Source organism: Sylvia atricapilla, chromosome 1, assembly GCF_009819655.1.
Source record: "Sylvia atricapilla isolate bSylAtr1 chromosome 1, bSylAtr1.pri, whole genome shotgun sequence".
Lineage (NCBI taxonomy): Eukaryota > Metazoa > Chordata > Aves > Passeriformes > Sylviidae > Sylvia > Sylvia atricapilla.
The window spans coordinates 58,599,294-58,613,367 of NC_089140.1; the positions used below are offsets into that span (position 1 = coordinate 58,599,294).

General features: G+C 37.0%; 1 protein-coding gene across 1 annotated transcript in view; it reads right to left on the bottom strand.

Annotated features, from left to right (window-relative positions):
- Positions 1–14,074, bottom strand: part of CTDP1 (CTD phosphatase subunit 1) — a 125,727-nt gene that overhangs the window by 56,629 nt on the left and 55,024 nt on the right. The window contains 2 exon segments of the mRNA XM_066323648.1: positions 4,410–4,640; positions 6,934–7,075. Of these exon segments, the coding sequence (XP_066179745.1) occupies positions 4,410–4,640; positions 6,934–7,075 (373 nt within the window).

The window sequence follows — 14,074 nt, forward strand, 5'->3', positions numbered from 1 at the left end:
GTGAAGCTTAAACAGCTTGATTGCTGTGAAAATGAACTAATCAAACTCTTTTTTAGCTAGTGTTTCTCACCACTGCTAACAGTTTTGGGTTGGCTGTTTTTTTTCTCCCCTCTACTATGTTGTCTGCTTTAAAGACCACAGTTTTCTTTGGTTATTAAATAGCTCCCAGACAGCAATTTTCATAGGCAGATGACAAAAATAATATGGAATTCCACTATATTTTCCAAAAGGTTCTTTTAAAGTATGATTTCCTTGCCTATGAAGGACAGGTGACGATGCCATTTACATTCTTAGCAAAACAGAGAATGACAAAACAAAAACTACAGGCATCTTACACAACTCTATTAAAAATATGACAAGCTTCACCATTCCAAAAATTACAGAGAAGTTATATGTAGCATGAAGGCCAAGCAGATTTTCTTAGACTAGAAATAAAGCTAAATAAATCTAGCATATTTTTTAAGAACATATTGTCATACAGTTGACGAGAACTTCTCCTTCCGTAGAACAGTGTAAGATCATACTTGATCACATTACACACAAATATTAACTGTAAAATAAATATATTAATAGCTTCTAAAAGCTTCTGTCAGATGTTTTTTTCCCAGTATCTTCTCACTACTACTAGATAAAAACACTGAGCCTTCTCATGAAAGCCTTCCAAAAGCAACGTGAAATAAAGTCTTCCTATAGGTTTGTAGGGACATTTTTATTTTGTCAAAAACATTTTTCAGGCTTTTACATTTTCAGCTGCCTGTGAAGTTGAATAAAAATTCAAGACATAAAAATGCAGGAATTTACATTTATTTCTAATTAAATGAGATTCATAAGTACTTTTTACAAAATAACACCATATTCAACCCTGCAGAGGTTGGTTGGTGCTTGCCAGTTTTACATGCACAAGGACATGTATGTGCAGGATGGGTTCAACATTTGTGAAAGTAATAAGCATTTCCCTCGATACGTCAGGGTAAAAGCTAAAATAATCACCCTCATCAACATGTTAAAAATATTTAAATTCCAGTCATGTGTTCAATTTGGCACTTCGTATTTTTGCTGTCATGATAACATTGATAACATTAAGTAGGAGAAAGAGTAGCTATGAGCATATAAACTCAGACAAAAATGTGAGATTAATGTACACAAATCTTAAAGTATGGCTTAAGCCACCAACACCTACTTGACACACCTCTTCAAACCAAAGATTTGATGCGTCTTTGCATTATTTTAAACCAGGGTGCCACATTTAATTTCTTACATGTAAATGACATCCATATTTTAAGCTTTGCCTCATCTGTTAGCATACTACTAGTGTTCACTAAAATGCAACTTGCAGTACAACTTTTTTCTTTATTCTAGTCCAAGCTGCCATTAGCTTTTGCATTACTTTGAACAACATTACATTATGTGTCTCATGACCCGTTACAACTTTAGTATTTCCTGCAGTGTCTGTAGAATAGTGTTTCTGCATGAAAATGCAAATTGTTGAGATATATAAGGCATGTCAAAGCTCTGACATGCAGGTTATTTTTAGAGAGCAATCCTTTCTGTTCTCAGACAAAGAAGAGCTGCTGGCCACCAGCAGCCCCTGAACAGCATTGTATTCTCTTTCCTTCTACTGGCTGCAAACTTTTTTCACTCTTATGCACAGGCTGCAACAGCTGTGATTAAAAAGCAAGTGGCTCAAGTCTCAGAGCTGAGCACAACGGCAAGACCTGTTGCTTGAAATGTTGACTACATTAACGGAACCATCTGTAATTCCCCAGTGATGGTTTCACTGCAAATTGCATGTACACATTTAAACGAATTATATCCAAATTTTAAATTATGTTTCAAGTTGAATCCCATAAAGAAACTAAAACTGTTGAAATCCAAGACAGTGAGAACTCAAACAGTTCTTATGAAATGGTATTCAGATAACTTGAAGTCCTTTGCAACAACCAGCCCTGCAAGCAAGAGGCTCTCTCCTAAGCACAAGGAAGTCTGTTCTTAGACTAAGACACCCGGAACCATCACTATGTCACGTGCAGCTACCATGGCCCCAAGGGCTTCCACTCACAGCAATGCAATTCTGTTTCCCACTATCTGAAATTCAGAATCATATGAAGATTTGAGAAACTACGAAAAGAAAATTATTGGAGGCTTTGACTACACCCACCCACAACAAGACCAGTTGTGAGTGCCAACAACTTTAACTGCTTAAAATCAGTGGTTTAGTTACAAATATTCACCTCATTCTGTAGAATGTGAATAAGGGAGCACATTAAGTCTGTCAGGACACAAAATACATTGTCTCTAGCAATAAATTGTTGCCCTAATGAAGTTTTCTCTAAAGGCAAGTATAATACAAAATTTTAAAGCAGATGTGAAGCTTTTTTTAAAGAAGCTTTTACTGATGTATGCATTAAGATAAAGCTCACAGTACTGCCTCAGCTCTTCCTCAGTCAAGACACAGCAAAGCTGTTTCTATTTGGCTTTACTTCTTCACAGCCTTCCCGCTCTGTCTGCACTGCGATATTTAAACACTGCCTTGCTTTTCCCCATGTCGTTGCCAAAACACTCCTAAGGATCTTAACTCAAGAAGGCAAAACCACTCTGAAATGTGTCCTAATTAAGATATTAGCATTTACAGGTCACCAACTTCACCACTAGAACCAAATCAACAGGAAATGAGAATGAAAATTTTTCTCAGCATAGATCTTATGCTCATCTCTTTTTACAGCTGCTTAGTTGTGGGGTAAAGTTGCAGCACTGAGTAATTGGATTCACAGTCATATTAAAACATCTCAATTCTGAGCACTGTCACAAAACTCCCAGAACTGAACTGAAATAAATGAAGGAAATAGAAAGGAGACACAGCCTCACTCTGCCCTCAAAATCCTGTCTGAAGCTCTATGAAACTCAACTAAGAGGACAGCTAAACTATATTTCTGTCCTTTTCAATAAGATATTCAGGAAGCACCTCAGCATTAAGGAAAAATGGGCTTTGTGGAAAAAAGAAAAAAAATCTCTTCATCAAGCTTTTGACATAGGTAGGGAAACCATTAAAACCTATTCATTTGAAAGCATTAAATGATGTATTAATATCAACATAACCCATCGTACTGAAGCACCTCACAAGTGTCATGACAATTACACACAGGTAAAGCCTCCGCAGCTTTATTCTAGGAAAACTTCTTTCCACAATAACTGACCAGAAAATCAAAAAACTTTTCAGCTCCTCTCTGGATACATGTCATGTCTTGATTATTTAAAGTTTCTAATGCTCATTTACCATGTCATAGTAAACAAAAACAGACTTTAAAAGACACAGTTAAAAAGGAACTGAAAACAGGACATCTTCACAAACAAGAGAGACTCAGAAAACCTATGCTGACAACAACAGGAAAGCTGAAATAAGAAAAAGGCTACAGATAACAACTGAAAAAAAAAAAAACAAGCTGACATTTTTAAAAACAGGAAGATAGAGTGGAAGCATAACAAGCTATACTACCATACTAAATCTTTACAAGTGATAATATTGCTGAAGTGGCAGGGAAGAGAGAAGAAAGGTAGAAAACAGTGCAGTTAGAGTTGTGATCTGTGTTTTTTGAAAACTGAATTGCTTTGTACAACTGCTCTACTCTGATCACATTGTACAAGGGAATGCTGATTACACTTTACAAATAAAAGCTTGGCCTTTAACTGGATACTTTACCATTGGAATGAACTTGTTAGAATTCCACAAAGTCAGATCTTTTATTTAGATAATTGGGGATGAATTCCAGGTATTTTGCACATTAAGAGACAAGAGGTGTTTTTGTAGCTTAATACAAATTTTGACAAAGTCCAAATAGATACTAGCCTTTGTACTTCAAAAACCAGACTACCTCTTCCTCCTCCGGAGTCAGTGCCTTGACTCAATGGTCTGAGGATCAGTAATGAGCACTCAGCCACATGGCCTCATCTCACAATGCTCTGTCAGCTACACATCTCTTCCATCACTTCTGATATTCCTCAGAAACAAAGTTAATGCCCCATTTGAAGGAATTAGGTGAAGAGGAAAATTTTATAAACAAGAACCAAATGCTATCAGGCATATTTTATTGACAAAAACCAATACAGTATTCTAATACCCATTAAGAAACATCAAGCTGTCTCACTTCAGAGGTCAATTACTGTAACATTCTTTAGACTACACAAACTACATGCTGAATTTACTTGGTTTGGGATTTCCAGTTCCACCTCAGTGAAGCACAAAAAGCATCTGGAATTGTAGCATCCTGGCTTCACTTCAGCTGCTTATTCACTTTTGCTCATTTTCCTGCTTTTTAGAAAGCAAAAATGCCAATTTGATAAAATGAAAGGATAACAAGACTAAGATTTACTACAGAATCTAAAAATGCGACTCTTAGCTGTGCTTTAGGTACCTGAAGGATGAGTGTTCACCGTGGACTGGCAAGGTGATGGGAGGAGCTGGAGACTGGATGTACATTGACTGCCCAGATGTCTGTGTGCTCTTCCTGATCAGCTTTCCAGTGTTGGGATCATAAATTCGAACTTCAGGACCAGGTTGAGACTTCGGATGGATGGGTGTTGGGTGAAACAGAGCTGTCTGAAATGTGCTGGGTGTATCAGGAAATGTGGCAGGGCTATTTTCTCTGTTAGATGGAGTTCAGAAAAAAACATTGCATTAGAAATTTAAATGAGCTATCTAAACAGAAGGTAAAAAACGATAATTCCCTTTTCTTCTAAAGCAGAAGAGGGAAATGGCTTGGAAAAATCTCTGAAGTAACATTTCTCCTCCTCCACCTCATTAAAATCTCACTGAATTTAAAACAGAAAACTGCAAATACAAGATGTCATGTTTAAATTACTAAAATATTAATAAGTGTGCCTTAAAAATTGTCTAAACACAAAGTTATTGAAATGCCTTCCAGGTAATAATAACAGCACAGTTAGTATAGCATGATAATCTGCATACATGCAACAAAGAGAAAAGCAGGCTATTTTATCAACCTATTTGCTCTCCAAATTTGCTCTGAGAGAAAATAAACAAGTAGTATTACCTTGCAAGTCATCCTAACTAATTTTTTAAAACACTAAACTGCCTATGATCACCTTGCTGCATTTAAAAAACTTAACTTTATAAGTGTCAGCAGAAACATTCAGAGATCATTTTTGCAGGAATCACCATCATAGCATACTATCAAATTATGATGAAGTGTCACAAAAAACAAGAGCAAGCAAATTGAGTATTTTTTTAAAATCATCAAATAAAACAGCATGTTATACTCCATAAAAGCAATGCTATGTTAAAAAAGATGCAACTAATTTGTTACAAATATTAGAAGTGTCACAAAACAGGAGTTTTTACCAGATGCTTTTATGGATGTTTCTGAAGCAGTCTTGCAGCAATAACATGGTAAACCGATTCCAAGTTTACCTATTCTTTTCTTGCTATCTTAGGTTCATTTTACATGCAAATGTTTTCTCAGACTTCTCCCTCCCCTCCCCTAGTTTATAAGTGCTTTGGACCTGTAATTACTATTTCAAGCAGCTTCATTCTTTTCCAAAGTAGCTGCACCTAACTGGGTTAATGTAAAAGTATTTGCATTAAGATAGATATCTTACTGACTGAAGCTTGGGGGTGGGGGGGAAGTATGAAGTTAAGATGCATTGTATTTGAAACACAGAAGTAGGAAAAATTATCATGTCCCAGTAAAATGCAAGAGTAAATTCATAGAGGGAGGAAGACTAACATTCATCTAGACATCAAAAAACAACGTTCACAAGCCACTGTCCAGGTTTCTTCTACAAACTTAGCAGTGTCAGGTCTCTGAGACAAACATCACATGCAAATAATCCAAAGTTTGATTAAAAACTATCTGATAGTGCTTATTAAAGACTAAGTACCCAAATCAAGCCATAAGCAGGCCACAAGTCTTTCCCATTTATAGGAATGCTGTCTCATGTCACATTCAATAAATGCCTTCACTTCCACATTGCTTCTTTTAGTGTCTTCAAAGCCTTACACATCCATGTTCTCTCCTCACTGGCCATCTTGTAAGCAGAAAGTAAATCTCTAGCACAGTCAACCACACCAGCATCAGCTCAATACAGAAAGCCCATTATGCTGTCTAAACTTCCTGTCTAAACATGGAAGGGAAGATCCTCTGTTAGGCTTGCAAGATGTGGGTCTACCCAAAGATAAAGTCAAGAAGCAGAAGCTGGCTTGACAGTACCTTGTTGTGAGTTACTTTAGCCATGTCACTATCCTGCAGGGGACTGTTAATGATAGCAGTCCAACCTCCTCTTTGCTGATAATGTTTTTGGCTGCCTCTTCTACTTACTGTCACCCCAGTGCACTAATTTTTTACCTTTTCTCTTTCAGCACTTTCTTATCATCCCAAAACTGCCTCTCACTATTTCCTTTCTTCCAGTTTTTGCTCCTATCATCATGCCTTTCAATTCTTCTTAGAATTTTCTATAGTATTTTTTCTGTTTCTCTCTTTCTCGTCACTACCAAATTTCACCAAAAAATGCCATATTTTACCAGTTCTTTGCGTAGTCAAAGTATGTACATTTTTTGGCAGCATGAATGATCCTCTGCCTTGGTGGCATTCCCTATGTTAGCTTATGGATGAACTGAAAAGGGAACTTCTCCATATTAAAAGAGCTAACAACCAGTAACTGCTGAAAAAAAGTAATGCTACCAGAACATTTCTACAAGTTTTCTCCTGACTATGCTAGCTACTGAACTGCTTCCTGATCGTTTAACAGTCTTCACTTTAGGCAAAAGAGAAACAGACAAAAAGAAGGAGTTCTTCCATAGAATCCATAGGCATTGCACAGCATTCAGAACTTGTCAGAAATCAATTTATTTACATATCAGCATTACTGTATGAATAACCGATTTTCACGGCCCTTATTCCCTCCAGGAATAGCACCTACCTATGTGTTTTGATGTAGTCATCCTTTAAGGGAAAGAGCTGTTCCTCAACCTTGTCCCAGCGCTCCAGGCAGCTCCACAGCCAATCGGGGTTTACAACATGGAGATCCTTGCAGTCTTGAGCTTGCCGTACTTTTTCTGTGCCTATTACAGAGTCAAAAACAACGTAACAGTGTTCCCAGAAACACAGAAGATAAACCAGTGTAGTTAAAACTATGAACATTTTGTCATCAATTGTAGAGGGAAAAAAGAAAAAAAGGCAACATTCCTCCCCAGTACAACAAAACAACCACAGCGAATAAAAGTGAGAATATAAGTCAGATGCAGTACCTCAGACTCAAGCTGGATAAAAAGTAACTTTCTAAAGAACTAGCACCATGGAAGCAGCCCACTAGGATTTATACAGAAACTCTGCATCTTCTCAGCATGTTAGCCCAACAAACAACACAAGTGCACTTTTGTATAACATCTCCTCACTTATATTTGTTAGTAGTCCAAGAAGAAGTAGCTTCTCAATGCTGTTGAAGCCTGACTAATTTACCCTACTAACTTTTTTACACATGAGCCCCTGCTCATACAGCATGCTACCTTTTAACAGGCTGTCACCCACCCAACCTCCACTTCACTTCCAACCAGAAGTGAAGGCAAAGCAGATAGAATCCCCTTGTGCTGAAACAGGAACAAAGAATGTGAAGTTAAACATGGCAGGCTAGCATGCAGTCCAGGTGAAACTATCAACAGTGCAGCTTGCAAGTAACAGGTGATCTCAAATTCCACTCTCTGGGGTGCCAGAACAAGAGAGAAACTCAGTTAAGTTGCTGTAAATCTGCCAAAAAGCACCAAAATCAGCGCTGTGGTTTTAGTCAAAGCCACTCTTTGACTCCTCCAAACACCCCAGTAGGATGGGGAGGAGAATCAGGGAAAAAACATTAACACTAGTGAGTTAATAACAGCTAATGAAACAAAGTAAAATACAATGATACTAATAATATGAGCCCTTGTCTGTTTTCACACATGTGAGAACAATGAAGCAATGAAGCCTCCAGAAAAAAAAAATCAAGTTTCAGAACAATTCTGACAAGGAAGCAAGAACAGTAAATTAATTTGTTTTCATTACAGTTCCCTGGAGTTTCATCTTCATGATTGTCACTTAACAATGATTTTACCTGTTTCAATTTAGATTAAAATCTTGAAGTACTCATACTTCACATAATTTGAAGATGAGACAAAGCAGCTAGTCTCAAATATTCAATACCCTCTGTACAACCTGAACTACAATCCACTGGGACAGACAGATGAAATGGAAATACACTTGATGGTTGACCTAACTAGTTGCTTAGACAGCTCAGTTTAAGACAGAGTGTAAGAAAGATCAAAAGACTAAATAAACAGAAAGGGCATGAGATAATTGTCCTTTATCAAACTGCTGAAAGCCTCTGTTTCCCTACCTTTCATCTCCCAAACTCAATGGAATACAGAACTAGGGCTACATTTTTCTCTTAGACATTTTTTCTTGGATTTAGATTAATAGAAAACAATGTTGTGTGCACAAATATATTTCTTATTTTTTCAGCTCTAAATGCAACCAATTGCACAGTTCAGGATGTAAGAGCTGTACATATGAAGCTTTACTCTACACTAGTATCATTGAAAAAAAAAAAAAGTTAATTTAAGAACCCAAGAGAAAAACATAAAAATAAGTATTTCAAGATACAGCCCTGTCCACACCTCTAATGATTTGGACATGCCATATTTTAATTTTTGCCACGAAATAAAAATAAAACCACTGTCTAACAAAGATTCAGTGAAAACAATTTTAGAACTGCAACTGTGTTAAACGCAGCACACCTTTGCAGTTCAAGAGGTTTTAACTGGCTTAAACATAAAACCCTAATAAGGGAGGTCAATGTAGTCCCTAAAATCAAACATGCCCTGGTTTAAGAAATCTGTTTTCCAATTAATTATCACTTACAAAAGCAACTGAGAGAAACATGCAACAGTTGCTGGAAATGAGCCAGTTTATAGTGCCAGAAGGAGCTTTGATTGGAGGTATTATTAATATTTAATTAACCTCAACAGGAATTGTAGAAATACCTGCAGTCAGAAACAGTTATGCATAAAGCTGTATTTAATTTATATACAGAGTATATTTCAGAGGAAATAAAGCAAAGGTTCTGAAAGAGAAATCAGTTTAAGAGATCTGGGGGAAAAAAGGATTGAAGAAGTTGAAGGCTTAGCTTGGACACTGCTTTCTTTTGATAATAAAGGAGAAAAGGAACGACATGAGAAAAACAAACCAGTAAGAAAACAGCTGTTATAAAGAGGATGCTAAAATCAGGTTTGAAAGCGTAAGAGTTTCAGAGCAAAAAAAAGTAACAAGAGGAGCAAAAAAAAGCAAGAAGTCTGGTAGAAGTTTAAGTAACTGTGCCTGGTATTAGATACTGAATCAAATATGAGACACAGCTGGCAATACTGTCCTGCACATACCAGCTCTGGAGCTGACTGAATACCACACAAAATAGCAGTGGTTTCACTAGTAAGAACACACAACAGTTAACCCCAGCTGGTGATGCTTTTGGACAGATGGGACTGTGCTGCCCCTTTTGGACTTCAGCACGGAAATCTGGACAAAACTGTAAAATTGGACCTTCACCTCATGTTAAATCTGTGAAGCTACACAAGGAGATGGCTTTCTCAACTGTTTTTCAAACTCATGTTTCACACTGATGTCAGGTGTTTCATCTTGCTGCTCCTTCCTCCCCACCTCCACATTCTACACTCACATATATCTGATTGTTTCATACTGGATGCATGCTGAGGAGCTATGTAAATTCTTCCAGTCGACAGGATTGTGACAGAAGACTTAACATGAAAGTCAAAACAGCACAATATTGTATGAAGTTGCTATTGGAACTAGATGGTCTTTTAGGTCCCTAACAACCTAAATGCTCTAGGATTCTGTGAAAGCTGGTGATACAGACTTGGGTGTTACCAAACCTACCTCCCAGGAGTCAATAGTACCTTTCTCACCTCCACAACATCAAGGTTTTCTGCCTCCTCCCCATTTCTAAAATGCAGCGGCCCACTGCACTCTCCAGTACACTGAAAACTGCATGAGGGAACATAACTGCATCCTCCTGGGGAGGGTTTCCTATTTTTAGCTGACATACTCACAAATCAAGATTTCACATGTATAATATACTTAAAGCCACATTTGGTGAAACACCAAATTTAACTGTGAGGAGAAACAGCACTGTGATAATATGTTTGTTGCCTCCTCTTCCTTTACTCAGTCTAACCTCTCCTTTTTGAATTACATTTATTAAGACAAAACAGCAAAAAGATTCTAATCCATCTCAGCAGTGGTACTGCTGATGCAGCTAAAAACATCTGAATTACCCAGTTGAGTTGAAAATCACTTAGAGCAAAACTGACTTTCCAGGCTACATTTTTTGCATTGTTGTCATCTAATTACCTTTCCCAACTTCAAATTCTAAATTTGTTCCAAAAAGTTAAAAAGGCACAGAAGGTTTTCCACATGAAGCAACTGGAAACCAAATTAATCACATCTACTCTCTGATGGATACAGTCCAAAGCAGGTAGTACTGGAAAATGTTATTTTCAAAGCTGGGGAAGGCGCTCATCAATTCTACTTCTGAAATTGTTGAAAACAGTGATCAGTTGACTGTGGCCTCCGATTCAATCTCACCCATGAGGAACTCAGTGTGAGCGCTCAAGGCTGTGCCAGGACTAACCAAAGCAAGTGATGGGGAGAGTAACACCAGCAGCACCTGCAGAAGTCTCTCCTGATTCCAACACATCAAAATCAACATATCCTTATGGCAGTTTGCAACCAGGCAGCCAGACACTGCTTGGAAAATCAGATCACTAAAAGTTTCTCTCTCTCCAGATAATCTTTATACACAGATTTTAATTTATAATCAAAGCCTGAAGCTCTTCTGCAAGAACATCGACCTAAGACAAGTGATAGATGTGCTGTTCTGAAGCTATGCCTAAAGTTTAGAGCTAACTCTGCACTTTGCTTTATCAAAAAAAGCAACAGGCTTACCTGGTTAGCAGCTAAGTTTAGAGCAATGCTTAACTTGATTTTTATAAAGAGACACAGCCCTTGAACATATTTTTGAGAAAAAACCACTGTTGACACATCACAGGTGTAGGAAATGGCATGAACACAATTCTATTTTGAAAAATAGAAGAAAAGTTCAGGGCCTAAATTTCATGTATTTCCATTCCTACCACACTACAATGATCTTTGACAGACCTGAACAGCTCTATCTGCTCCATCAACAAAAACTCAGTACAGGAATCAACTACAGTGTCTTTCACCTGTTCAAGAAAGAATGTAACAAGGTATACAAAACAGTGTGATAACTGTTTAGCCAAATGTGTACACCGTTATAAAAACTCATCCCACAGTGCAATTTACTGATGCTTAAAGCAAACAGCAGATGCTTCAAAAACTGAAGCAAGATTTATGCAGCCCATAGACAAGTGGAAAGGACTATAGGATAGCCTTTTCTCAGTCACACAGATTTATGAAAGCTGATTAGATGATGCAAAGATACTATATTTTACAGTAATTCAGGCAGACAGTATTTTCTGCCCTATGTAACAAAGAAAGTCCTTATTTTTTTCAAGGATTTATTTAATTTCAGAATTCAGAATACCTGTGTCTAGAGGGAAACAAATGGCCTATCTGCAGAGAAAGAGACAAGTATATATAAAGAATAAAAGAAATTTATATTATTTACTCTAATGGGCTGGAAAGAATGCTGTAGAAACAACCTAAAATGTTTTTCAGTAGCTGTTCATTTTAATGCACCAAGTCATGATGAGGTCACCTCACAGGTGAAACCTCAGCACTTCAAGACCTAAGGGATAACTCTGTTTCACACTGACTTCTTCCCTTTTACATCCTCTGCCAAATTCTTCCTTTGCCTTCAAAATGAGAAAGCTAATAGTATTTGGCCCCAAACACTGCTGCAGATTAAAATATGTGCCTTTCCTTACACCTCAGCTAGAGCGAAGTAAACATACACATGAAGCTTGCTTGTCAGAGTCCCAAGTCTGCTGCTGTTAGCGGTGTCACCCAGAAAGACTGAACTCAAAGTTATTTTAGAATCACTTTTCTCAAACATGCTAAATAAAGAAAAAGATAAAAATATAGATAACAACGTTGCCTGGTCTCACATCATTGACTTCTGAATAAAACTCAGGAAGAGACATGCTTTTGTTTCCCCTTTTCACCAGCAATTAGACATCAAGCAGTGCTTAAGAGCCAAAGATACAATGCTTGTATGGCTTATTGTCAGCAAGAGGCATGTAAGAATTTGCTCTCTAACCAAAAAAGAATCACTACGAAAATCACATTGACAGATGAATTACCACAAATCCAGCTGTGACAGGACAAAATTTATATCCTTAAAATCTCTGATTAAGAAGTTTCTTTCAGGAAATTATAACAGTGCAGCATAACTACTCCCACCTTCCAGAGGTGAGAATAATAGTCTCCAGTTGAAAAAAAACCCAAAACCCCATCACAAAACCACAAGCTGTCAATCCACAAGGATGTTACAAAGAGTTATTGGAGAATACAGTTTTATTCACTCTAAATCCCTCTATTTCATTGCCATTCTTACAGAAATAATTACGAAGTGATGATGAAAGATGACAACAGTACTGCCCATTAGGCAGAAAGAACTGCCAATTTACCTCATCTAGAATTAGCGCAATATACAATTGAATCAAAAAACAAAGTTAAAAGAGTTTTTCATATTCAGATGTATTTCACTAAGAATGTGCAGGTGGCAAATAATTTACTTATAAAAACAGAAGACAAGGATGTGTAGATGCATCTACAATAACACACAACCCTTAAACTGTACGTTCCAAAAAACCCCAAATAAAAAGTCAATTGCGTCTCATTATCACATGATGTGTACCTCAATGTGTTTTTCAACACTTTTCACTCTAGAGAAATGTATATGCTTGGGAGGGTCTCATTTACATTTATCCTATCAATTTTACCCTATTACAAAATAGCTGCATCTGATGTGTAGCTATATTCAGAAGTTATCTAGTTTAAAATAAACAAAGCAACTTTGAAAAGAAGCATTTTAAGATTTGAAATTGGAAAAAACATCTTATATTGATGGCTATTATGTCTCCAGTGAAGTATGATGAACTTGCATAATTCCTTGCTGAAATAAGTATTACTGTTCGTGAAGTTTTAGAACATGTGTTCAGCAACTGTGGTAAAACAATGGAGTCCCAAATGGATGCATCCATTAATTTCAAAACTTCACATTCACTGTTGCAATTATCACATCTTCACAAACCAGAATCCCAGCTAATCTCAATGCATCTAATTCCGTCTCCTGAGTTTCAGGTTTGTTTCACTGCTAAAATCTCTATCTCCATTTATACCATATGCTTTTACTACTTAAGTGGCTATCGACACACACATTTTTGAGGAAACTACCCTCTCTTTAAAATACAAGCCAATGAAACCAAGCTGCTTCTGATGTATACTAAATCCCCACATGAATAGCAGTTAAAAAAAATAAAATCCAATAGGTGGCAGATAATTACTTCTTTGCTTATGACATCTAAGTGTGTCCTAAAAGTACCTCTAAGTTTTAGATTATTTAAAACATGCAGTTCAACTTTTGGATTTCATGGGTTTGACTAACAGATATTTAGATTCCATGTAAATTCAAAAGGCCAGCAGTGAGGGAACCAAGCCTTAGGGTACATCCCCCCAAAAAAGTGTGCTATAAGCTAGAGCTGCTGACTAATAGCTCCTCTATGGCAGCTACTAATGGTACACTCCTATCTATTACAGCTATGAAAAAACAGGCAGATTTGTCAAAGACAACCTAAACTCTTTACATTTCCTTTGACAGAACAATATAGGTTTAAGTGCAGTGCAATGATAGGGTATTAGCAGTCTCTTAAGATAATTTCTTTGAATTGCATACCAAGTGAAACTGAACCATGAGAGGTGAGAAACCGAGAAAGAGAGCACTGCTATACCTTTATAGCAAGATGACCATAAACTTTTCTTTGACACAAATATTAAAGGTTTCTATTCAACAACTTGGAGTCTGACTATTAATATCA